Source organism: Saimiri boliviensis, chromosome 10 (assembly GCF_048565385.1).
Source record: "Saimiri boliviensis isolate mSaiBol1 chromosome 10, mSaiBol1.pri, whole genome shotgun sequence".
Classification (NCBI taxonomy): Eukaryota; Metazoa; Chordata; class Mammalia; order Primates; family Cebidae; genus Saimiri; species Saimiri boliviensis.
The window spans coordinates 49,474,649-49,502,489 of record NC_133458.1 but is presented as its reverse complement, the minus strand read 5'-3'; the positions used below and the strand labels follow the sequence as shown (position 1 = coordinate 49,502,489).

At 40.6% G+C, this 27,841-nt stretch overlaps 2 protein-coding genes across 6 annotated transcripts in view; one reads left to right on the top strand and one right to left on the bottom strand.

The window, feature by feature from the left end:
• The window catches only part of HBP1 (HMG-box transcription factor 1), a 36,674-nt gene extending 32,861 nt beyond the window's left edge, over nt 1-3,813 (top strand). For both annotated transcript variants that reach the window (XM_003921100.4, XM_003921101.4), the window contains exons 10-11: nt 835-976; nt 2,710-3,813. In XM_003921100.4, coding sequence (XP_003921149.1) covers nt 835-976; nt 2,710-2,727 — 160 coding nt within the window. In that variant the 3' untranslated portion in view covers nt 2,728-3,813. The remainder of the gene's footprint in view (nt 1-834; nt 977-2,709) is intronic.
• COG5 (component of oligomeric golgi complex 5) overlaps nt 399-27,841 on the bottom strand; it is a 386,409-nt gene continuing 358,966 nt past the window's right edge. For all 4 annotated transcript variants that reach the window (XM_039472963.2, XM_039472962.2, XM_074379246.1 and 1 more), the window contains 3 exons: nt 12,157-12,283; nt 11,564-11,643; nt 399-4,865 (listed from right to left, as the gene is read on the bottom strand). In XM_039472963.2, coding sequence (XP_039328897.1) covers nt 4,751-4,865; nt 11,564-11,643; nt 12,157-12,283 — 322 coding nt within the window. In that variant the 3' untranslated portion in view covers nt 399-4,750. The remainder of the gene's footprint in view (nt 4,866-11,563; nt 11,644-12,156; nt 12,284-27,841) is intronic.

Genomic DNA, 27,841 nt, shown 5'->3' with positions numbered 1-27,841 from the left:
AAGTGATCTGCCTGCCTTGGCCTCCTTAAGTGTTGGGATTACAGGCATGAATCACAATGTCCAGCCCAAAAATTGGTTTATAATAAAGGAAAATGCAGCATAGTGTTTAACTGCATTAACTTACTGGATAAAAAGACAAATACAGACTTGGAGGAGAGCTTCTGTGGTTACTGTCAAGGCACAGATGCCTGTTGCTTTAGCTTCCATATTAGTATAAAATCACTTGATTTGTTTTGTGCAAAATTTCTCTGACCTAGGTCTTATATGGGTGTCATGAAGTGAATGGTTAAAAGCTCTTCATAGAAGGAAGGTGGTTTACATCTGTGTGTCCTGGGTGAGACTGTTTTAGTATGTTTCATAGTAGAGTAACGAATAATAAATAGGAAAATAACCTCTAATTTTTGTCATGATGTATTTTATCAGTTTATTACCATTTTGAGTTTATTCAGTTTTTTCAAGTAATAATACTGTTTTATTTACTTGGTTTTCTCTTAAGAGAGAAACAGTAAGGCATGCATAGTTAATTCCACACTTTCACTATGGTTGTATGAATGAAAAAAGGCCTTTATCAAAACTATTTAATAGGTTACAGGGACAAATAGTAAGATTAGCTTTTAGTACATGTTGAATACTTTATGCTGCTCATAGGGAACAGTGGACTGTATTACTTGGCATTTTACTGGAAATGAGTATTATGGCCTTGACTTTTTCCCATCTCTGTGATAAGATTTTCATCTTTTTTTAACTTCACATTTTTCTCCTGATGTAGCAGCACTTGACATGAGGTTTATGAAAAATGTGGGCCTTCAGCATTGTGAAATATTTATTTTACAGAGCCATAAGTGTGATCCTTGGTGACAGGTGGAAGAAAATGAAGAATGAAGAGAGAAGGATGTACACATTAGAAGCAAAGGCTTTGGCTGAAGAACAGAAACGTTTAAATCCTGACTGTTGGAAAAGGAAAAGAACCAATTCAGTATGTTTCAATAAATAGTGTTTAAAATTATCTTGCCTTATCCCTGTGGGTGTACTGGCATGCTGGAGCAGGTGTTTCAACCTTTAAAGAGGTTGTGTTGATGCTGTTTCTAGCATTTTTATACTTCAAAACCTAATAATGTTTTTGCATCATCATTATAAAGACTGCCTTTCCTCAGGTGTCGCTTTACTGTCTTAGCATGGCAAGTTGCAATCTCAGGCAAACAAAGAATGTTTGTTCTAAACATTGAGTTGCAAAAATAATTTTAGAATGCAGTATTTCGGGTTGGGTTGAAAAATGAGCATGATTAATCCTTTAATATCACAGTAGAAAATTTTATCTACTTTTTTTTTTTTGAGATGGAGTTTTGCTCTTGTTACCCAGGCTGGAGTGCAATGGCACGATCTCGGCTCACCGCAACATCCACCTCCTGGGTTCAGGCAATTCTTCTGCCTCAGCCTCCTGAGTAGCTGGGATTACAGGCACGCGCCACCATGCCCTGCTAATTTTTTTTTTTTTTTTTTTTGGATTTTTAGTAGAGACAGGGTTTCACCATGTTGACCGGGATGGTCTCGATCTCTTGACCTCGTGATCCACCCGCCTCAGCCTCCCAAAGTGCTGGGATTACAGGCTTGAGCCACCGCGCCTGGCAAATTTATCTAATTTTTGTTATGTCTTGGACCAATAAGGATGGAGGTGTTTGAGGGTATGTTAGCTACCTTTCATAGGGACTTCTGCCATTGGCACACAATTTCTAGATTGAAAAATTTCAAGCAGAAGAAATACGCCCAGGAAGGGTGGCAAACAAGTCTGTATAATAAGCTATCTTGGATAGACTTATTATTACTTTTCCATTACTAAACTAGCATCTTTTAGTTTCAGCATTTTCAGATTAATTGCAAGAAAACTGCTTGTGACAGAATGGGGTCAATTTGAAGTATCATTTAAAAATGAAGGGAAGATAATCAATGGTTTATATAGTAGGAGGCTAGCCAAAGATGTTTTAAATTCACTCTGTGTACCTGTGCCTGTTTCTTAGTAACATGTAGGTCATACCTGTTTAAATACTAGGTCATATCTATTTAAATTCTTTAAATTTCTTTAAAAATACTGAGCAGTACTCAGATGAGAGGGAAGCTGAACTGAGTTTTGGAAGTTCTTGGTTAATTTAGACTTTCATATGGTAGGACTTTGCCTGTATCCCTTTTTCTGCTCATCCTAGTCAATGTCTTATCATTGCATATGTTTTCTGGATACTTGAGCCATCAGATATCAGCTAGCTTTTTAAAATCACCTTTAAGGCTGGGCGTGGTGGCTCACGCCTGTAATCCCAGCACTTTGGGAGGCCGAGGCCGGTGGATCACGAGGTCAAGAGATCGAGACCATCCCGGTCAACATGGTGAAACCCCGTCTCTACTAAAAATACAAAAATTAGCTGGGCATGGTGGCGCGTGCCTGTAATCCCAGCTACTCGGGAGGTTGAGGCAGGAGAATTGCCTGAACCCAGGAGGCGGAGGTTGCCGTGAGCCGAGATCACGCCATTGCACTCCTGCCTGGGTAACAGGAGCGAAACTCCGTCTCAAAAAAAAAAAAAAAAAAAAAAAAATCACCTTTAAGAAAGCATTTTCTAATAGTAAATTTATAAACATCTTATACATCATCTTAGCTTTCACATGTAGGATTACTGTGTATTGATCTGTAAACATTCACTGAGTTTAATTTTATTTCCACAGGGCTCACAGCAACATTAAACCAGGATGCTTACGTTCTTAAGTCTATATTTGCATATACATTGACTCTTGATGGAAAGATGTAAGAAGATCAAGGTCTCACCATTTGTCCAGAATTCGTGTGACCATAAGATACTGATAGCATTGAGTCTAGAAATGATTTAATAATATGAGTGAGGATTTGCTTTCTCCATTAGAGCATTAAGTAAGCTAAAACTATCAACATTGTAAACCAAATTGCCTTATTTTTCTTCCAAATTTCATATATGTCTATCAGGTAATACAGGCTTGAAAATTGATATCCTGTGGTGCTAAAGTACAGTAGAAAGAGAGGAGAAGTGTATACCTGTTATATTTTAAATTGTACGAAAGGGGAATTTAAAAAAATATGTAACTGCTGTTTATACATTGGCTCCTTACTGCTTATTAATCTGTATTGTACACATGATGGAGTGAAGCAGAAGCTGGGAGTCGGCCTTTCCTCAAGTAACCACCACATGGCTCAGCATCTGTGCCAAATGTAGGCGCTTCTAGTCTGGTCCGTGCCAAGAGGCTACCAGAACATGTGGCAGGTGGCTGGGGTTGGTGCCCTAGCCTAAGAGCCACGTGCTGCAGTTACCATGGCATGCCGAGTTGATGCACCAGGTGGCAGCAGCCATCCATTATTTCCAACCCAGACCTAGCCCAGGCCAAGGTAAAGTTAGTTAATAGCATTGGGATATAGTCACTGTAATGGTGCTATTAACAGTCAACACCATTGTATTTTTTAACTTTGTGTTCTATATCTCCTCAGCCATGTATCTTAAATATATTTTGTCATCATAATCTTTATGGTGGGGGCAGACTTTGCACTTATTGCAGTGCAACACTTGCACTTTAATTTTCCTCCAACTGTCTAAAATTAGAGCAAATACATTGGCAATACAGCTGCTTTTGCTCTGAGCTACAATCATGGCTTTTCATGTTACTTACCAAGTGGTGTTTCTGGTTAGGAATCACAGCTGTAAAATTGATTTCAGTTCATTACACTTCATGATGTTGCCCCTAAATTTTGCACACTATATTCTTGTATATTATTTCAAATAAATTGAAAAAAAAATTGCTTAACTCTGACGTCTGCTGATTAATTGGCTGAATTTTATGAGTTCTCAGATTCAGGAGATGGGAAACAAGGCGGATTCCTAACACTGCCAATTAAGAGTGATGATGGGATTTTAAAAATTAAAACTGTTAATAGTGGAACAAGAACAGTCAGTCAGTCAATCACAAAATAAGGCCTTAGATTACCTACTATTTTGCTATAGAATAAAAATATTTATTTTTCAGTAGGCATCTTTGTTACAAGGTTAAACAGCCCAAAAGGTCTGCTTTTAATACCATGACAAAGTGTAATGAAAGCCTTGCTTTATTTAAAGATCTAGTATGACATCTTAAGGCTGTTTAACCCTGGATCATAGCTTTGAGATGTGCCAGTGGTTCCTGAACTTTGTTGTCTATTGGCTTCACTTTGGGGATTTTTTTTTTTCAAATACTGGTGTTAGGCTCCCACTCCTAGACATGTTAATTAATATGGAGTGCAAGTTGAGCATCAGGATTTTTAAAACTCCCCTGGTGATATGAACCTGCAGCCAAGTTTGGAAACCACTGAGCCACATGCTTATTTAGTGAAGAAGGCAGGGCTGGGGGAAGCAGGGTGTATAACTTGGTCATATCCTTTTAAAAGAAGTGGGGACTTGGGGTATACGTACACATAGGAGGACTCTTATGGATGGGAAAGAAATTTTAGCCTTGTACAAAAAATCTGAAAGCGGAAAACTTTCTGGAAAAATCAGGTCCATGAAATTAAAAGGATGCGATGATGACAATTTTATGCTAAAGTGCTAAAGAGGTAATGGTGCTAAAGATAAAAATAAAGATCAACAGGAAACACAGAACAATCAATTACATTCTTAAAATAGTGGACAGTAGCTGTCTTTTGGAGTATGTTAACTGCCAACTATGAATGGGTTAGCACAAAGTGGAGATGAACGAAGATTTCATACTGTTACTGAAGAGCAGACATAGCTTTGTGAAGCAGCTGAACCATTATGGGATAAACTGGTGCAAATTCTTTGCCTTCTCTACTTCTCACTGATTGAACGTAAGCTTCCAGGGCTCCCCTGAAAACCAAAAGGAAAACAATGTCAAAATATTACATAAATCACAAACAGATCAGGAGATACCAATATATAAAAATTAGAAATAAGCTCATTTCTGGAACTGTGATGCCCAGTTTCACAAGCCAAGTGACCAGCCTCCACTCGTTTACTGGTTACTGTTAATGTCTAGTCATGTACTCAGAGCCTTCCGGCTGTCTAAGTATGTTTTCATTCCCTTTTCCCTGCTTCCCTACTGAAGACACCTCAAACGGAATGGGCACTTGTGCCTACTCCCAGAGCCCACAAGGGGCATCCTGCACCTCTGAAAGGCACGCTCAGTACAGGGGGATGGGTTCCTTTGGCACACTTGCTAACATCAGTAGGTGCATTATGTTCCTGTTGTTTTACTGAACTGTGGACAACCAACAACTAGGATAAGCGCTCTTGGGCTGTAATTACGGGCAAAATATATGATCGGGAAGTAGTCTGAATTAAGGGTATGTAGTACCATGCCATTATTTATGATTATGATTGTTCTGGATTCGGTTGGGGGTTAGCAAACAGCCTACAGGCTGAGTCTAGCCTGATGCTTGTTCATTTATGTATTGGCTGTGGCTGCTTTCACACAAGGGCAGAGTTGAACAGTTGAGGCAGAGATCATATGGCCTGAAAATTATGAAATAAATCTGGTCCTTCTTTTACAGAAAAAGTATGTTAGTCCCTGAACCAGATCATCTGTTTAAGTGGAGCGAAGAAGAATGGATATGAGATTGCTAATTTTTAATTACTGGTCTATTTAAGTACCAGGTACACAAATTTTTATCATACTTTTCTTCAAAATTTCAGTTTGAGACTGGAGGATTTGTAAAAAGATGTAAGTTAATACCATTACTCACCTCACACAATAGCACTTAATTTTTAAGTGGTTTTCTTTTTGCTGTCAATTGGGTTTGTTGAAGGTTTTTCACTGAATTACAGAAAATACACTTTCCCAGAGTCTGGCTATCACTGATCAGTTTGTAATGCCCTTCCATCCCGTCAACCACTGTTACACATAATGGGATTTCACATCTCTTAAGTCCCAGCCCTGACCTTCACCCTCCTGATCTCTGCTTCTTCCTGTCCTCTGGACAGTTTTATCTGACTTGCTTCCAGGTAGCCCTCAAACTTGTCAAAAACTTAGGACAGCTTTATACCCGCCTTCCCTTATTTCAACAAAGGGCACCATCTTAAGGTCTCTCTTTTCCCCTCCTACGCCTAAACGTTTACCAAATCCTATTAATTTACTACACACATTTCCACATCCAGTTCCTCCTCTTCCCTTTGCTTCAGTTTGAACCCTTGTTATCTTGTGCCCTAAGGATTGCTGTAGCCTCTCAGGTAGTGATCATCCTGGTGCTGTTTCTCCCCTGTTGTGGTCAGTCTTCCATATTACAGCAAGAGATCTCTCCCTGAAGTATCAAGCACTTGCCATGCCTTATTCTTTATAGGAAATATGGAAAGGTCTGGCTTGCGTATCAACATCCTTGACTAAGCAGGATCCAGCATTTTGGAATCCCTGAAGGCTGGCTCCATGCTCTGGTCAGTGCCCAGATGTGACTCAACTAGCTTCATCATCAAGCTGCTTCCAGCCCTTTCTGTGCTACTTCTGGGTTTCAGATAGCTTGATGTGGCCAAAAAAACCTTCAAAAATCATTAGTTTCCATTTCTGTGTTACCAAGTAATATGCAAAGCATATCCGCCCCATTTGTATAGTCCGACATCACTGCCCACCTAGGGAAAGATCAAGGCTGTTTGTTCATGTGTTACTATGAAATAAAGGTGTCTCTGTCTAGCAAAGTACGGGGTGCTGAATGTTTCAGTTAAGGAGCCACATTCTCTTAGCCCTTTGCACATTATCTTCCTTATCCTTAGAATACCCTTCCTTGCTTTTTTTCCTGAACTGCTCTTTATCTTTTAGGACTCAACTTCAAATGCTCCCTTTCAAGAAATGCCTTTCTTAACTCCAGGCAGCAGGGAAGAGTGGAAACCACCTCGGAGTCACACAAGTTTGTGGAACAATCTAACTTCTTTATCCACAGCCTTGACTTAGCAGGATCCAGCATTTTGGAATCCCTGAAGGCTGACTCATGCTCTGGTCAGGGCAGGAGCACTTTAAATCAGGTATGTGGAGGGATGGGTAAGCCCTTATTGAAGAAGTGTAGCTGTTTAAGATGTAAGTTAATACCATTACTCAGCCCATGTACTCGGTTTCAAGTCCCAGCTAACACATCACTCTTAACTGGCATGCAAGGTGGGATTTAGTGCTCTTAGAGAACAATGATTTCTGAGATGCCTTAGTTCAAGTCAGAGCTGACCCTTAATGGAGATACTTGTCTATGAAAAAAACTTGCTTCTTTTAGTACTATGCTTCTAGTTGGTGTGCCATCCTGGGAAACTGTCTCCACTCCCCAAATGTAGTCCTTACAGATTTCATATAATTCATATACAGTAGAGAAATCTCCAAGGGCTTCATCTGTCTTTAAGACAGCGAGGTGTATGTATCAGTGTCTAAGAAGTGTTTAAACTGACAGGAACTATAATCATTTCATTGTGAATGGATTAGAGGTATTTGATGGACAAAAATCAACTTAGTTTCATTGTCATTTAAAGACGACATCATGTAAGTTACACAATATGTAGAAGAAAGATCAGAAATGGGTTTGATTAGATTTCTGAGTAGTCATCAAAAACATCATCAGAAGTATGGGGAAAAAAAGATTAAGCTGCCCTCCTACATGAAATCAGAGCAAGATTTTTGAGTACTTATTAAATTACTTCATTTGCTTAAGCAAAACATTAGCTTTCTTGGAAGTTGGGCCAACCATTATTAAGTCTTAACTCTGGTTTGAAACCAAAAGAAGTTGATTATTTTGGTTATCCTTATTGGGAAAAAAACAAAACATGATTAGTAGAGGAATGGTTTGTGGTAACTTGGCAACACTGATCAAGGTGACAAAAACTAGCTAAGTGGAGGTTTTCATAGAAAACAACACTGATTTTTGTAGTACTGAAATGCAAAAATGACAAAGATACACTACATGCCTCAATAATAGTTAACCCCAGGCTTTTCCCTGGTTCCATCCTCCCTCTTGGTCCTATCTCAGGCACTCTGTTCCCAGAACTGATAGGTAGCTAGTAACAAAGGGGTACCAGGAGGAGAAACATTACCCTCCATCAGTGGAGATCTGAGAGTTCTGCAGAAATACAGGGGAGCCGAGGGAATGGCTTCCAGCTTGTGGGCCCTGGACTACAGCGAAAGGGGAAGGGATCCAAGGATGCACATGGCACCAAACATTCTCTAATGGTGTAGCTAAAGCTCCACTAGGCTAATAAGGTTTGTGAACATTTTTGACATCATTAAAGTGTACACCTACTCAAAGAGGACCATAAGAAGAATAGATGCTGCTCCACAGCAAATAGCCTCTAGAGTAAATGGATTTGAGGCCAATTCCACTGCTGTTACAGAGCTTGAGAAATCTTTGTATCAGAAACTCTATTGAATACACATTCAACACTTACACACCCCCGGGCATGAGCCAGGCCACTGCCTCTGCATCCGAGGGGGCACACGTGTCTGGAGCACCGGCCTGGTACAGGTTGAGTACATACAACTGCCCTCACTCACACCACTTGGCCCCATCAGTAAGTCATTACTCTGATTTTCAAATGAACTTGACTAGTATTCATTTCAAGCTTCAGAAAGCATCTGGTGTTAGAAGAAAAAAGGAAGGCAGGAGAGTTGACTATTTGCCATTTATTCAGCAGCAGTAGTTACATTATCCTCAATTTGCCCTGTTTTATGACAACTTAACATATTACGCTGGGAGGAACAGGATAAGTATACAACAAGGTTTGCCCCAGAAGCTAAAACAAATTTACTGACATTTAAAGAGCAATACTCACCCTCAGTTTGTCTACAGGGGAAAGAAGTTCATCCAGTGATGCTTCAGTATGCAGGAACAAAATTGCTTTGCAATAATACATAAGAAAGAATATTCTCAAGGACAAAGGTCCCCTCCTTGCCAAAGCCTGGGATGCGGCAGGAGCATGGTATTTTTTTTAATACTTGAAGAAGAACTCAATTTTTTGCTAAGGGCATGAAGGTTCTGGAATCAGCCATGTGTGGAGGGATGGGTATGCCTTTTTTAAAAAGCATGACAGTATTTCTGAGCATGATTTTCAGTTGCTAAATATAGGCTTAGCAACAGCACTGCTGATGAAGTCACTCAGGAGACATTTTTAAAGAGAAGCAAAAGAAAACAGATTTGTGATGTACCCACAGCAGGACAACTGTTTTGGATGAACTCATTCCAACTTGTTAAGACCACAAAAATGACCAACTTGTTAAGATGACAAAATGAACCCTGTTCAATTAACTGAATCCTCTTTTTATATTACCAAGTGTGTTGTACCTGAGTGAATCTTTGGGACTCAGGAAAAATAATCCACACAGACATTGCAAATCCCGGAGTTAGCCCCAGGCCCAAACTCCTCACCCAAATCCAAAGCCTTGCCAGAGGGCAGATTTTACCAGAACATTCACAGGGCTGGCAACCTCTCCCATTTCTATGTCAGATGCTCACAGCTGAGTAACATAAGGAAAAAGAGCACAGTCCAAGCTAATCTTTATCCACACATATGCCCAGAGGGCCAATGGCTCATGTAGGATCTGGGCACCAAGCTTGAGGGCTCAGGGTCACTTCTGAAAACAAAGCTGACAAGCTGGTATTTCCTACTGACTTCTCGTAGCTTCCTCAGCAGTCTTTCATCTGAAATGGAATATGACCCACTACGGCAGGGGTGCATGCCCTTGGCTACACACTGGACCTTCTTGGGGAGCTAAACAAATCCTGATACCAGGCCTACCCTAGAGATTCTGAGGTAGGCAAGGGTGAGAGGCTTGGGCACTAGGAATTTTCCAAGCTGTATAAGTGATTCTGTGAACACACATGGCTTAGAACCACCTCATCATGTCAGCCCCACTCTAGCTTTAGGGAACTCAACTCATCAACCAGTACTGAGGCAACAAAGGATCACTGGGTGCAGTGAGCCCAGACCAACAGAACTGGGATCCCCTGGGAGAGTTGAGAATGACTTCAAGAGCTGTTTTAGAGAGGCACAATGGAGTGGGTTTGAGGAATAAGGGTAACGGAGGAGTTGAATGACGAGATAAAGGTTTTCTAGCTTGGGGTGACTTTGACCTCCCAATCAAGACAGGGATAAGAGAATGAGAAGGTTTATGAGAAAAGATTATTTTGACCATTTTGGGGTTGGGATTTCTGTGGGTGGTGACACATGATAGCAAGTTTACTGGGCCAAGGCCCCATGCAATAGGCAGTCACAGACCTGGGGGCTCTTCAGTACATGCACAGGTCTGGACAAGCTCACCTGGGGATCAAGGCAGAGGCAGGATGAGAAGAGTAAAATGTGGGAAATGATAGCAGTTAAGGAATGGCTAGAAGAAGAAAATTCAGCAAATGAAATAGAAAAAAAAAAACAAACAAACCAAAAACCCAGATGTTAGAACAGAAACAGATGGCTGTGATGTCACACAAGCTCTGAGAGGACGGGGCCATACCTCAGCTTACTGTGTATTCTCAGTTCCTGGCCCAGGGCCTATCATGCCAAACAAATGTGAGCTTAGCATCAATAAAAATGTGCTGAGTCCCGGCCGGGCACGGTGGCTCAAGCCTGTAATCCCAGCACTTTGGGAGGCCAAGGCGGGCGGATCACGAGGTCAAGAGATCGAGACCGTCCTGGTCAACATGGTGAAACCCCGTCTCTACTAAAAAAATACAAAAAAATTAGCTGGGCATGGTGGTGTGTGCCTGTAATCCCAGCTACTCAGGAGGCTGAGGCAGGAGAATTGCCTGAACCCAGGAGGCGGAGGTTGCGGTGAGCCGAGATCGTGCCATTGCACTCCAGCCTGGGTAACAAGAGTGAAACTCCGTCTCAAAAAAAAAAAAAAAAAAAAAAAAGTGCTGAGTCCCAGTTTACGAGTTTAAAGAAGGAAATGGTGGCCAAGTCTAGCTAAAGCCACAGAGTGGTAAGCATGGGAATGTTTGGTGGCTGGAAGGTCTCTGGTGATGGTAAGAGCAATTACAGGGAAGAGTGTTGCTTAACAAGTCATATATGACAGTTAAAGCACCCCACCCAGGGCATGGTTGGGGTACATGGGGGCACATGCGTATGTAGGTAAATGCATCCATGGGGCACGACTGGAGGGCCACGGCATCCAAGTGGCTGCCGGCTTGTTCTCGTTTCCTAAGAACTGTTTTGCACTTGAGTATTTTTAAAATTCACTCACATCTGTGATCCACCAATTCACTAACTGCAGCATATGAAAATGAAGTAAAAGATGTGGAACTAGGGCAAGACTTTTCAAGCAGATGACGATTTTCAAAGGTAGAAATGCATGGTCCTTAGGGTTGCATGGACACAGGACTGCAAATCCGGGATACGAAGGTTTGGAAGTAAAAGACAGAAAGCGAAAGACAGACAGAAAGTTCCAACTTCTGGCTGTTCCAGGACCCGTGCCCGGGCAGTGAGGTGGCCTGCCACCAGAAGGTGCAATCACATGTCCACGCTCCCAGGCACTGCTCCTTCATCCTCTCCTGCATCCCCACCCTCCTTGGGCTTCCAACCCAGATGGGTGTCCCTGGAGCATTTGGCTTTACCTGATGAGGAGGAGCCTGTCCTTTTCAGATGGATGGTCATCCAGCCATTGAGAGAAGCGTGCGTGGGACCACTCTGCCCTCTGCAGGGTTGAAACACAATTAGAGAAGAGAAAGTGCATACGCATTCTTCAGTAAATGGCAGCAAGTTCTGGTTCAAAAAGCACTCTCGAGGATTCCCAGGGTGAAACTGCCCCAAGACCTGCCTGAGGGAAGTGGGAAGGGGACACAGGCCTCGGTGTACCTTCCTGACTACAAGGAGCCTTCTAGATTTGCCAGGTGACAGTGGGTCAGTAAAAAAAAAAAAAAAAAAAAATGGGGTTACCATCAAAAATTCTTTATGAACATAAATTACTTGTGTCATTATTATAGGCAAATTATTCTGTATGCATCAGGTAATTTTTTGCACTGCTGAGAAAGAAGACACTGGGCAGTGGGACTTTTTCTTTTCTAATATCTATTCACTGTCAAAGACAGACATCAATGACTAAACAAAGCAGCGGAGGGCCAGGAACCATTCAGTGAGTGGGGGCTCCGGATTCACAAAGGTGATGGGAAGAGTCACAAAAGAGATCTGGTTTGACTTTACTTATTACCTGGAAAGGAGATTTCAGCTCAGCAGGTGCTCTCGTGAACAAAAACTGAATAATGATGCTGAACGGAATCACATCCCCCAGTGCAGGGCTATTGGCCACATGTTCACTTGTCTGGAAGAGCAGAGGTCTAGACGAAAAGACAGAAGTTATTTCACACTGTTCAATACTGAAAGAGGTGATTTGGTGGGACACTCATTATTCTTGTAGAATAGCATTTTTCCTAGACTGGCTACTGAAGGAGCCCTCCACTGCTTAACCACCCTATTCAGCCTTGAGATGCACACACGCCCCCGGCCCCACACGCCCACATGCTCACAGGCTGATCTACCCTTCAGCTCCCATTTGAGCCCCAGTTCACTAGTCTACAAGTCTGACATCCAGGGGGCTCAGCAAAAGTTCATCTAATTACTAGGCTAAAAGCAAATAAAGAACAAAAGTAAAGCCTTCAAGTAGTTGCTATTAACAGATTCTTATCTTGATCAATCCTTTTAGCTTTCATTTAAAATAGAATCCTTTGGGCCATAATCAAATGTGAGTATACTCAAACATTTTCTACACAACTTTTCAAAAAGGCAAATATGTCTTGGCGTTTACAGTTATTACTTTGCTGAACATTCTGTCAAATATTTATGCTAGCTCCCTTATACTATATTACATGTTTGGGTTTCATTGTTCACATTGTATAGAAGGAGCATGGAGGTGAATCCTTTCCACTACCAATTATATACCACCTTGTGCAAAAGGCTGGCAAGAATTATTTGAATTGTTATTGGCTTTGAGCTCTTACGGATGAGAGCTGATTAGAAGAACCTGAGCTGTGGACACTGAATCTCAAGTGGTAAGATGGCAGCAACATCTCTTGACAGATCAGATAATGATTCTGAACTATGTAAAACAGCACTGTATCCTGGGCTCTTTCTTCACCCCGCCTTAATTACTCTAATTATGAATGAAGGCCTGTACAAAATAGAGAAGTGAACTTCTTCCCTACACTAATGATAAGGTCGTCCAGAGTCAGGAATGTTCTCATTAGATGGCTGATTTTCATTAGATAAAGAATTATTATTAGGAAAGATGACTTTATATTAGCTATTCTACAAGTAAAAATCTATTTCTATCAAATAACATTATGTTGTAATTTATTTTCTTTGGTTTCTGGGGAAACATTTCAGTCATTGTTTATCACCAGAAAGCCATAAAGCTCCAAACCAGACGTTCCATGAGATGACGACTAAGGTCTTCTTATGGCCACACTGAAAATGTGATACACCTGCCTTGAAAATCTGCAAGGCCCAAATAATTTCACAGTGTTCAATGCTGAAGAGCTTTAGGCAATCAGTCAAGTACCTAAACAAATATAAAAACTTGGCTGAGGAAATTTCAGTTTTGTTGGTAGGCATCTCTGTAAGTCCTTCTCTTTGTGGATGACACTGTTTTCATCTAGGTAAAAGCTCCTAGTTTTAACATCATTCTCATCATCAACAGTCGCAAGAGCTAACAAATATAGCACCTACAATGTGTCAGGCACAGTTTAAAGCTTTATAGAGGGTGAGGTCAGCAAGATGGCAGAACAGTAATTTCCAGGCTTCATTCCCCACCCACAGAAAATTCAACTAACAATTATTCACAGAAAAAAACACCTTAAACTTCATATGGAACCAAAAGAGAGCTGACATAGCCAAGTCAATTCTAAGCAAAAAGAACAAAGCAGGAGGCATCACACTACTGGACTTCAAATATACTACAAGGCTACAGTAATCAAAACAGCATGGTACTGGTACCAAAACAGAGATATAGACAATGGAACAGAACAGAGGCCTCAGAAGAAATACAACATATCTACAACCATCTGATCTTCGACAAACCTGACAAAAACAAGCAATGGGGAAAGGATTCCCTGTTTAATAAATGGTATTGGGAAAACTGGCTAGCCATGTGCAGAAAGCAGAAACAGGACCCCTTCCTGACACCTTACACCAAAATTAACTCCAGATGGATTAAAGACTTAAACATCAGACCTAACACCATAAAAACCCTAGAAGAAAATCTAGGCAAAACCATTCAGGATATAGGCGTAGGCAAGGACTTCATGACCAAAACGCCAAAAGCAATGGCAAGAAAAACCAAAATAGACAAATGGGACCTAATCAAACTCCACAGCTTCTGCACGGCAAAAGAAAGAGTCAGTAGAGTGAATCGGCAACCAACAGAATGGGAAAAAATTTTTGCAGTCTACCCATCTGACAAGGGACTGATATCCAGAATTTACAAAGAACTAAAACAGATCTACAAGAAAAAAAAACAAACAAGACCATTCAAAAATGGGCAAAGGATATGAACAGACTCTTTCCAAAAGAAGACATACAGGAGGCCAGCAAACATATGAAAAAATGCTCATCATCACTGGTCATTAGAGAAATGCAAATCAAAACCACATTGAGATACCATCTCACACCAGTTAGAATGGCGATCATTAAAAAATCTGGAGACAACAGATAATGGAGAGGATGTGGAGAAATAGGAACACTCTTACACTGCTGGTGGGAGTGTAAATTTTTTTTTTTTTTTTTGAGACGGAGTTTCACTCTTGTTACCCAGGCTGGAGTGCAATGGCGTGATCTCGGCTCACTGCAACCTCCGCCTCCTGGGTTCAGGCAATTCTCCTGCCTCAGCCTCCTGAGTACCTGGGATTACAGGCACACGCCACCCATGCCCAGCTAATTTTTTGTATTTTTAGTAGAGACAGGGTTTCACCATGTTGACCAAGGATGGTCTTGATCTCTTGACCTCGTGATCCACACGCCTCAGCCTCCCAAAGTGCTGGGATTACAGGCTTGAGCCACCGCGCCTGGCTGGTGGGAGTGTAAATTAATTCAACCATTGTGGAAGACAGTGTGGCGATTCCTCAAGGACCTAAAAATAGAAATCCCATTTGACCCAGCAATCCCATTACTGGGTATATATCCAAAGGATTATAAATCATTCTACTATAAGGACACATGCACACGAATGTTCATTGCAGCACTATTTACAATAGCAAAGACCTGGAACCAACCCAAATGCCCATCGATGATGGACTGGATAGGGAAAATGTGGTACATATACACCATGGAATATTACACTGCCATCAAAAACGTTGAGTTTGTGTCCTTTGTAGGGACACGGATGAACCTGGAAACCATCATTCTCAGCAAACTGACACAGGAGCAGAAAATCAAACACCGCATGTTCTCACTCATAGGCAGGTGTTGAACAATGAGAACACATGGACACAGGGATGGGAGCAATACACACTGGGGTCCGCTGGGGGGAAATAGGGGAGGGACGGGGGGGGGGTTGGGAGGTGGGAAGAGACAGCATGGGGAGAAATGACAGATACAGGTGAGGGGAAGGAAGGCAGCAAACCACACTGCCATGTGTGTACCTATGCAACAATCTTGCATGTTCTTCACATGTACCCCAAAACCTAAAATGCAATAAAAAAAACAATTACTCACAGAAAAGAACATCTTTGTGAAGACCCCAAAACTTGAAAATGAGACTGAAACACCTAATGGAACCAAGAACCATATAAAAACTGCATTAGAAGAGTACGAGACATGGTTTCACCTTGACCATATCACTCCTCCAAGTCAACAAAGAGGCATGGGAGTATTCTCCTAAGCCCACATTTTCTACAGAGGAAAAGAGAACTGCAAGTAGACAGAATGCTAGCTTCCCTAGCATTGCGTGGTGCTTTGAAGGAAGCCTACTACTACTGTCTTGCCTCAAAGGGAATACTGGAGTAACAACAGAACAAGATCCCCTGGTGTCAAACCAAGAAGGTAGAGCTTGCAGTGACTAGTGTGCAGATCTGGATGGTAGCTCTGTGTTCCTGCCAGCAGTAGCACCTGATCAGAGAGATCAGCTAATGATCTAGCTTACCTTCAAAGCTGAGTTGGCTGCTCCCAGAAGCTGAATGAGAAGTTCAACCTGGCTTGAGTCTCTAGAAAGCCAGCCTCTATACCCAGCCTCAGAGCCCAACCCAAGGCCCTACCCAGGAAAAGAGATGCTCACCACAGGGCATTTTTTGCAGAGAACAGGGGCTAGACTTGCCCAAACCCTGAAGTCCAAAGAGCAGCTCCAAACAATGGCTCCACCCAGTGTCAGAGCCCACCCCAGGGTCCAGCTCAGGCAAGGAGATTCCTACCAGTATGTGTTTCTATGCAGCATAACCTCTGGACCTGTCTGTCTAGAACAGTGATCCATGTAAACCCAGAGTCTAGCCTGCAGACCTGCCCAACTGCATAACCTAAATAGCAATACTGCCCAGCAAAGACATACACTTTGTGACCCCGCCAGAGGCAATCACAGTTCCCAGCCAGCAGCTCCGCTTGACTGCAGAGCCCAGCCAGTGGTCTTGCTGGATGGTGAAGCTCAGCGAGCAGCCCCACCCAAACGCAGAGCAAAGGCAGAGACCCAGCCAACTAGAGAAAATGACAGCAAGCTCTGCTTCCTTGAGGAAGGAAGCTGGCTCATCCAGAATCACAGACTAAAGTAAATAATGAAGTTCAATCTATACTAAAGAACACCTCTAAAAGACAGAAGAGGTAGCTGTCTCCTGAAATGCAAAGACATCAATACGAGGACATGAGGATTATGGAGGCTGGGCACAGTGGCTCACACCTGTAATCCCAGTACTTTGGGAGGCTGAGGTGGGCAGATCACGAGGTCAAGAGATCGAGACCATCCTGGCCAACATGGTGAAACCCATCTCTACTAAAAATACAAAAATTAGCAGGGCATGGTAGCGCACACCTGTAGACCCAGCTACTCAAGAGGCTGAGGCAGAAAAATTGCTTGAACCTGGGAGGTGGAGGTTACAGTGAGCTGAGATCGTGCCACTGAACTCCAACCTGATGACAGAGTGAGATTCTGTCTCAAAAAAAAAAAAAAAAAAAAAAAAAAAGAATTAGGGGAATAATGATATCACCAAAACAAACTAATAAAGCTATAATAATGAACCCCAAAGAACTGTACATCTATGGAATGACTGACAAAAAATACACAAAAATCCTCTTAAGGAAGTTCAGCAAACTACAAGAATATATAAAATAAAAAGTTAAATGAAATCTGAAACACAAAATACAAACAAAATGAGAAATTTGACAGAGACATAGAAACTGCAACAAAAACAATGGAAATCCTGGAGATGGAGAAGACAATTGAAATGAAAAATGAAATAGCAAGTTTCATCTGGAGACTTGTACAAGAAATTCAGGCCAAAGAGGTTACCAACACACATAATAAACTATCAAAAATCAAAGACAAAAATTCTGAGAGCAGCAAGAAATAAGAAACTTATCACATACAAAGAACTTGCAATATGGCCACTAGAGGATTCTCAGCAAAAACCCTGTAGGGCAGGATAAAATGAGATGATATATTTAAAGTGCTGAAGGAAAATAACTACCAACTAGAAAAGCTATACTTCAGAAATGAGAAAGAAATAAAAACTTTCCCAAGCAAAAGCTAACAGAGTTCATTAGCACTAAACCAGGCTATTGAAATTGCTAAATGGAGTTCTCTAAGCTGATATAAAATGTTGCTAATTAATAAAATATATGAAAACACAAAAACCAATGCTATAAATAATATAGAATCACACTCAGAAAAACCTAAACTGTAATAGTGGTCTGTAAAATAATTTTATCTCTAATATGAGGCTATTAAAATTATAGCTCAAGGCTGGGCATGGTGGCTCATGCCTATAATCCCAGTACTTTGGGAGGTTGAGGTGGGCAGGTAATTTGGGACAAGAAGTTTCAGACCAGCCTGGCCAACACGGCAAAACCCTGTCTTTACCAAAAATACAAAAATTAGCCAGGTGTGGTGGTGTGTACCTGTGGTCCCAGCTACTCAGGAGGCTGAGGCACAAGAATTGCTTGAACCAGGAGGTAGCGGTTGCAGTGAGCCAAGACTACACCACTGTACTCCAGCCTGAGTGATGGAGTGAGACTGTCTCAAAACAAACAAACAAAAAAACCCAAAAAGCTATAGCCCAAATTAGGGATACAAATTGCAAAATGATGTATATTTTGATATCAAAATATGAAAATGTGTAGAGAAGGGGAATACAAATGTACAGCTGTTTTACGTTCTCAAAATTCAGTTGTTATCAGCTTGAAATATCCTATTATTAGTATATCGCTTTTGGAAGCTTCATGGTAAATACAAAACAACAATCTAGAGTAGAGGCACAAAACATACATAGAAATAATTCAAAGCATACTATTAAAGAAAAGAAATCAGATCACAAGGGAGGACAGCAAGAGAGAAACAAGGAAACAAAACATCCACAAAACAGAGAACAAACTACAAATTAGTAGTATTGAGTCCTTACCTATCAATATTTACTTGGATTTTAAGAGAACTAAAATCTCCAGTGAAAGACAAAATGGCTGAATGTATTAAAAAAATAAGACCCAGCTACATGCTGCCTACAAGAGACTCAACTGACTTCTAAGGACACACAGAATAAAAGAGAAGGTATGAAGAAAGATATTCCGTGCAAATGGAAACTGAGAGTGAGCAGGGTTAGCTATACATTTATCAGACAAAATAGACTTTAGCTCAAAACAAGAAAAAAAGGTAAAGAAAGTCATCATGATAAAGGTGTCAATTCATCAGGAGGATATAACAATTGTAAATATATATGTACCCAACATCAGAGCACCTAAATACGTAAAGCAAATATTAAAGGATCTAAAGAAAGAAATAACTTACAATGCAGTAATAGTAGGGGACTTCAATACCCCACTTTCAACAATGGCACATCATCCAGATAGAAAGTTAATAAGGAAACAGTGAACTTGAACTACCTTTTAGACCAAATGGACCTAACAGACATATACAGCATACCCTATTCAACAACAAGGGAATGAATACATGTCTTCTCAAATGCACACATATCTTGCTTCAGGATATATCATATATTAGGTTGCAAACCAAGTCTGAACAAATTTAGGAGAAATGAAATCATATCAAGTGTCTTTTCTAATCACAACGGTATGAAACTAGACATCAATAATAGAAGAAATCTTTGAAATGCCACAAATATGTGGAAACTAAACAACATGCCCCTAACAAACAATGGGTCAAAGGAGAAAACAAAAGAGAAATCAAAAAAACATTTCGGAATAAATGAAAATGGAAATGCAACATACCAAAACGTATGGGATACAGCAAAAGCAGTTCTAAGAAGGAAATTTACAGCAACAAATACTTAAATAAAAATAAATATCTCAAATAAACAACCTAATGGTACACCTCAAGAAACAAGAGAAGAACCAGTTTAAGCCGAAAGTTAGCAGAAGGAAAACAGTACAAAGATCAGAGGAGAAATAAATATAAACTAGAAAACCAGGAAAAAACAATCAACAAAACAACTTGAAAAGTTAAACAAAATCGACAAACCCTTAACTAGACTAAAAAAGAAAAAGAGAAGACTTAAATAAAATTGGAAATGAAAGAGAAGATATTACAACTGATACCACTGAAATACAAAGGATCATGAGTGATTACTATGAAAAATTATATGGCCACAAATTCAGTAACCTAGAAAAAAATGGATAAAATTCCTAGATACATATAACCTGCTAACGCTGAATCAAGAAGAAACAGAAAATAGAAATAGAAGAAACAGAAAATCTGAATAGATCAATAATGAGTAAAGAGATTGGATCCATAATAAAAAGTCTCCAAACAAAGAAAAGCCCAGGACCTGAAGACTCCACAGGTGAATTCTACAAAAGGTATAAAGAAGAGCTAATACCAATCCTTTTCAAACTCATCCCCAAAAAATAAAAAAGAAAGGAATACTTCCAAGCTAGTTTTAGGAGGCCCTGATACTAAAGCCACAAAAAGACATAAAAGAAGAAACTAATAGGACAATATCCTTAATGAACTCTAGGTTCATTGTATGTAGATACAAAATCCTCAACAAATTATTAACAAACTCAATTCTATGGCACATAAAAAGGATTATTCACAATAATCAAACGAGATTTCTCTCTGAGATGCAAGGATGGATCAACATATATACATCAATAAATGTGATGCATATCAGCAGAACAAAAGACAAAAACCATATGATTATTTTATTAGATGCAGAAAAAGCATTTGACAAAATTCAACACTCTTTCATAATGAAAACTCTCAACAAATTAAGGGCCACATACAATAAGCCTACAGCTAACACTGTACTCAATAGTGAAAAGTCGAAAGCTTCTCCTGTAAGATCAGGAACAAGACAGAGATGTCCACTGTCAGCAAGCACTTTTATTAATTATCCTACTGGAGGTCTTTGACAGAGAAATTAGGCAAGAGAAAGAAAGATAAGGCATTCAAGTAGAGAAGAAAGATATGAAATATTACCTGTTTGCCTAAGACATTATCTTACATATCCAAAACCAAAAAGACAGAATTAATAGAGGAATAAAGTCACAGGATACAAAATAATCTTACATATCTGAAACCAAAAGATAGAATAAAGGAATAAAGTCTAAGATACAAAATTAAGACAAATCTAATTAATAACAATGAACGATCTGAAAATCAAGAAAACACCCACTTATAATAATAGCTACAAAAATACGAAATACTTAAGAATAAACTTAACCAATAAAGTGAAAGATCTGTACACTAAAAACTGTAAAGCACTGATGAAAGACACTGACAAAGACATAAATAAATGGAAAGCTATTCTGTGTTCATGGAATGAAAGAATGCTGTTAAAATGTCTATACTATCCAAACCAATCTGCAAATTCCATGCAATCCCTATGAAAATTCCAATGTCATTTTTCCCAGAAATAGAAAAAATAATCCTGTAATTCATATGGAACTACAAAAATCCCTGATTAGCTAAGGCAATAGTAAGTAAAAACAACAAAGCTGGAAGTATGACTACCTAATTTTAAGCTACATTACAGAGCTATATAATAATTAGACCAGCATGATACTGGCATATAAATAGAAACACTGAGGAACAGAACAGAACATAGACCCCATAAATAAACCCACACATTTATAGTCAACTGACTTTCAACAAAGGAGCCAAGAAAACACAATGGGAAAAGGACAACCTCTCTTATAGAGAGTGTTGGGACAACTGGATATCCAGCTAAAGAAGAATACATTGGATCCTTACGTCATACCATATAAAAAATCAATTCAAAATGAAAAAAAGTCAAGATGTGGTCTTGAAAAGAAACTGTAACAATATTAGAAGAAAGAAAACATAGGGGGAAAGCTCCATGACATTGGTCTGTGAAGTAACTTTTTGGATTTGACCCCCAAAAGCTGAGACAACAAAAGAAAAAAGAGACAAATGGGATTACATTAAACTGAAAAGCTCTCCACAGCAAAAGAAATAATAAGAGTAAAAAGACAACTGACAGATTGAAAGAAAGCCATACATCTGATAAGTTAACATTCAAAATCTGTAAGGAACACAAAAATGGCAAGAAAACCACCCAATTAAAAAATGTGCAAAAAAATCCGAATAGATATTTCTCAAAAGAATTCATAGAAATGACCAACAGATATATGAAAAAAATGCTCCACATCACTGATCATAAGGAAAATGCAAATTAAAACTACAATGAGATATCATCTCGCACCTGTCAGAATGGCTATTGTTTAAAAAAATGAAAGATAAGTGTGGCGAGAGTGTGGGGGAAAAGGGAACCCTTGTACACTGTTGGTGGGAATATAAATTAATACGACCATTTTGGAAAACAGTATGGCAGTTCCTGAGAAAAACTAAAAATGGAATTACCATATGACTCAGCAATCCCACTTCTGAGTACATATCCTAAAGACTTGAAATCGGCATATTGAACAGATAGCTCCACTTGCATTTTCACTACAGCATTATTTACAATACCCAAGTTATGGACTCAGTCTAAGTGTCCATCCATGGATGAGTAAAGAAAATGTGGCATATATGCAAAACAGAATACTAACCAGCCTTCAAAAAGAAGGAAATCCTGTCATTCAACAACATGGATGAGCCTGGTGGGCATTACATTAAGTTAAATAAACCAGGCACAGAAAGACAAATACGTTCCACATGGTCTCACTTATTTGTGGAATCTTAAACAATAGAACTCATAGAGGCAGACAGCAGAATGGTAGTTACCAGAGGCTAAGAGGGGGAGGAAATGGGGAGGTTTTAGTCAAAGGGTACAAAGTTACAGTTAGACAGGAGGAAGATATTTTTTGAAATCTATTGCACAGCATGGTGACTAAAGTAGTAATCCATAATACATTTCAAAATTGCTAATAGAATTTTAAATGCTCTCACCACTAAAAATGCTAGGTATTTGAGGTGATGTGTTAGTCTGAATTAATCATCCCACACTGTATACATATAATATCACTTTATACTCCCATAAGTATAGACAATAAACAAATATATGTTAACTCATTTATTCTTCTTAAAATCCTATGAGTTAGGTACTATTACATCCCCATTTTATAGATGGGTAAACTGAGGCATGGAGAAATCAAGTAAAAGCTAGAAGTGGCAAAGCAAGGATTCAAACCCAGAAAGCCTGGCTCTTAATTCTGCAACGCATCCTCTTTTAGAATACCAACTGTAACAACTACACAAACTGTTTCTAGAACAACTATACTGACTCAACAGCCAGAAACAAAGAACCCTGGAAGAAAGTGTAATTTTGTATAGAAAAACCTATGTGAGAAAACGAATGTGTACAGGATCATCATTTGAAGGTCACACAATTATTACCTCTCCAGGTACTCCAAATTCTACCTTTGGGTCAAAATGGACCTCTAGTCACTTAACCACTTGAAGCATATATCATCACCGTCTCTTTCAGAATTATTTTAACCTGGTGTCACCTTAAGATCCTTTGGTCCTTTGGGGTAATGGGTGGTGGTGTCTTAAAGGTCTCTGGAAGCTGACTCTGGGTTGGAATGGTGACAAGGCTATACCTCAGCTCTGCTTTCCATAGACTGGTCACTATTTATCCCCAACAGAAAAAGATGAAGTATCTTACAGCCCTGTGGTCCCTGGATACTGAGCAGCTGACATTACCAGACAGCTCCCCAAACTCCAAATCCAGCCCATGACACTAACCTGCCTGTGGTGACGAGGCTGCTCTCGTGTTTCAGCTATTGCAGGGAAAAGGGGTAGTGAGAAGTCCCTCCACTGGGTCACAAGTTCACATCGTAGGTCTGGTGTGCCCAGGCCCCCAAAAGGGACTCTGAGGGATGTGAAGGAATAGCAGGACTCATGCCTTCACTTTTTTTTTTTTTTTTGAGATGGAGTCTAGCTTTGTTGCCCAGGCTGGAGTGCAGTGGTGCCATCTTGGCTTACTACAACCTCCACCTCCCAGGTTCAAGTGATTCTCTTGCCTCAGCTTCCCAAGTAGCTGACGAAAGGTGCCTGTCACCACACTCAGCTAATTTTTGTACTTTTAGTAGAGATGGGGTTTCACTATGTTAGTCAGGCTGGTCTCGAACTCCTGACCTCAAGTGATCCACCTGCCTTGGCATCCCAAAGTGCCGAGATTACAGGCCTGAGCTATGGCACCAGGCCTCACGCCTTCACTTCTGTCCTGCTGTCCCTGGTTGTCATGTTCAATGGTACATTAGTCCTGTGAGTTTTTCCCTTTCCCCATTAAAGCCCATTCTTTGTTTATGCCATGTGATATTGTAGGATTCGTCTCGAACCCTAGTTTATAATGTGACAAGACCTGGGGGTGGGGAGCTTCGGTTCAATGAAACAGTCCTTGATTGTTAATGAAGAGTAGCCATATGGAATCCTATACTACCTCTACAACGGAAGGTAATCAAGAATTTTGGCCCTCCCATCTCTCAGTACTTCCTATATAAAGCTCTCTACATAAAAGTCCTTATAAGTACTTTAGAATTAAATGCTAAGAAATGCTTAACTTTCTCTTAGGAATTAATATATTTTCTTCCTTCTGGTAATGAGAATCAGATAGCTGATTCTGTTTCTTATTTTGGCTTCATGAAGTTTAAAGCCAAGTTTGAAACTTACCTACAGCAATTAAGTTAGTTTTATGGTCTGAATAGTTGGTATTTTTCTTTATTTTCCTCCAAGATATTCTTTATGCAAACTGTAAATGATACAAGGAAGGAAAGAAGGATAGAAGGGGAAGGACAAGGAGGGAGAGAGACAAGGAGAGGAAACAATCTGAACACTACATGCACATAACAACATGTCTAGCAGCCCAGCCCACATGGAAGTTGCTGGCTGAGATGCCTGTCTAAGCTAGGCCTAGTAAAAAACACCTCATTTTAAAATGGAATATTTTGGGTAATCACCTCCCTCTACCACCTTTTTTTTTTTTTTTTAAGGAGTCTCGCTCTGTCACCCAGGGTGGAGCTCAGTGGCACAGTATCAGCTCACTGTAACCTCTACCTCCTGGGTTGAAGTGATTCTCCTGCCTCAGTCTCCTGAGTAGCTGGAATTACAGGCACATGCCATCATGCCCGGCTAATTTTTATATTTTTAGTAGAGGCAGGGTTTCACCATGCTGGCCAGGCTGGTCTCAAGCTCTTGACCTCATGATCCGCCACCTCAGTTTCCCAAAGTGCTGGGATTACAGGCATGAGCCAGCGCACCCAGCCTCACCTGTTCCCCCACCTTTTTTTTTTTTTTTTGAGATGGAATCTCTCTCTCTGTCACCCAGGCCAGAGTGCAGTGCTGTGATCTCGGCTCACTGCAACCTCCACCTCCCTAGTTCAAGCAATTCCCCTGCCTCAGCCTCCTGAGTATCTGAGATTTACAGGTAAGGGACACCAGATCTGGCTACTTTTCTTTTTGCGTTTTTAGTAGAGACAGGGTTTCACCATGTTGGTCAGGCTGGTCTCGAACCCCTGACCCCGTGATCCACCCGCCTTGGCCTCCCAAAAAGTGCTGGGATTACAGGCGTGAACCACCGTGCCCAGCCACCTGTCCCTTTCAATAGGGCTGTCAAAAGATCCACGAAAAGCAAAACTAGATTTGATTCTGTATTGTGCATCACTGTCATAATTACCTGTAAACATCAAACACAGACGTTTTATTTTGGGTGCTTATTTTAAGAGGTTGAAGAACACAGCTTGAGCACTCCCTTCTCCCTGATTCCAGGTGGAATTTGAAACAGCAGAAAGTTAAAAAATAAATAACCATCTAAAGTACCTTATGAAACAAAAGGAAATAAGGTGTTATAAAATGCAGATACACCAAATGCCACAATATCATTCTTAGAGAATAATATTCTAAATACAGTAGCACTTTCAAGGTTAAACTTTACAGGTTGAAGGTAGTGTTAATTTGTGGTGTTAGGTCCCATAAAAAAAAAAAAAAACTGCATTTCTACTCAGCAAGATTCACATTTAAACGACTCATAGCTATGCAGCTGTCAATCTTCTGACAGCTTGTTAAGACCAATCATGAAGTAAAGTAAGATAAAAATTCTGCTACCTCCGTGTCCACATCCAACATTAGTGGTACTCTGAGACAGATACAGGCATCGTTCTCTTCCTTGCCACCTGCCACAACCTCATCTTGACCTCCTCTTGCAGAGGGCCTGGGAAGGCAGCAAGACCACTAAGTATGTGTACTGAGATCTGGAATCAGCACAGCAATGAAAGAGTGGGAGAAGGAACATGATTCTCTTCGGGGGCAGGGCACAGATGGCCATGCTCCCTGCACAGGACACACTGAGGGCCTTTGAGAGAGAAGAGAAAATGCTGGAGGCATGCAGAAGGCGAGCATTTCTATGGAGATTCTTCAGGGAGGCCTAGCTTGTGGTACAAGGGGCCATGTGGGTCCCAGGAGAGACTGAAGCAGGAGGGTTATTTGGGTTTAACGTAGAGAGGTTAGAAATATCCTTTTCTCAGTCTAGATTGTCTATACCAGCAGACCAGGTAGGAAAGAAAGCAGGGATTTGGGCAGACAATCTCTACGAATAAAAGTGTACATTTGGCTGGATGTTCCTTGTGTCCTCTCTGGGAGCCTGAATGCAGCAGAAGACGGTGAGATGAGGCATTTGAGCAGCAGGAGGTAGCCCCCAAAGTGGGGAGTTTAGATTTTCTTTAAAACTTTCTGATTTTCCTGGATGATACCTGCAAGCATTCAAATGCTGTTCCAGGACCATCCAGAATAAAAACAAACAGAAACTCTAGAATAAGATGCGGGGTATAATGGTTACAAGCACAGGCTTTGCAATCAGGCAGCAGGGGTCTGAAATGTGGCTCTCGGATTCTCCCACTTTGCTGCTGTGGGTTTCAGGGGCCTCATGGGGATTATACCTAACTTTTAAGTGCTGTGAGGGCTAAATGAGAAACTATCAGCAAAACGCTCAGCGCAGGCTTGGCATAAAATGAATAACCGAATAAAAGTTTTCAGAAATAATAAAAATGATGATAAAGTAAATATTCAACCCTTTATGTTTACCTAGGTGCTCCTAGCACTGTCAAAGTTATAGCAAAGAGCAACAAAACAACCACGTCCAAGATGGTAGCTCTCTTCTGGCTATGACACTGAAATTTGAAACTTAGAATTAAGAATCCAGAAACCTCAGAGAAACAGTTATTTCCAGGGATGGGTTAAGGGCACCAGATTCACAAGTGGAAAGAAAAGACAGAATGCATCTGAGGGGTCTTAGTGTTAAAGGTACTAAAAACGGAAGCTGCCGAGATGGTCTTCTTTTAGTTCTATAAACATTCAGGCACAGAGTTTGGAATTTGAATCAATAAAGGATCATCAATACAAACCATAGACCCAGAAAACTGTCATCACTCCTACAATAAAAAACAATCGAAAGGAACACTATATTTAGCTGGGTGCGGTGGCTCATGCCTATAATCCTAGCATTTTGGGAGGCTGAGGTGGGTGGATCACCTGAGGTCAGGAGTTCAAGACCAGCCTGGCCAACATGGTGAAACCCCATCTTTAAAAAAATAAAAATAAAATAAATAATAAATAAAAAGAAAGAAGGAAAAAAGGAACACTACATTCTAGTTATTGATGGTTTTCTTCTTCTACCACTCCTCATGCTAAAAGATCCATCAGAACACAGCCCCTATCTACTGACAGCTTTCATTGTCCTTTCATTAAGCCTTTGATGGAAATGACCTTCCAGTATAGCAGACTGTGGACACCATCAGGAATAAGCTGTCCCTTCAGGAGCAAAGGTGATGAGGCCTGCCTGAAGGCAGGGTCTGTGTCCCTGAGCTGGTGAATTTGGTCCCTTTTCTGTCCTTCGCCTCACGAAGATCTATACTGACAATGTCAAGGGTCACAGCCTTGTGGCCTCCGGCCAGGAGGAGCTGAGGTAACAACCTCACAAACACTACTAAGGGAATAATGCCATGTTGCAGAGAGGCGGACAAAGATGGGGTCTCTACAGCTCTGACGCGTGTCTTGTGTAGAAATACAAATCACCCAGGGGCAAATCACTAATGTCAGCAGCTTTCCCAGGCAGCATTCTCTACTGACTATGAAAAGATTCCTGCTGCCTGAGAAACTATAATGTAGACAGTAAAATGTAAATGTATGCAAGAAGCTTGCCAGCTTACATAAATAGTCCACTAATATCACCATCAAGAAGAAGGTGCCCTGTGGCAGATGGCTGCATGATGCGGGAAGGGAGTGAGTACTA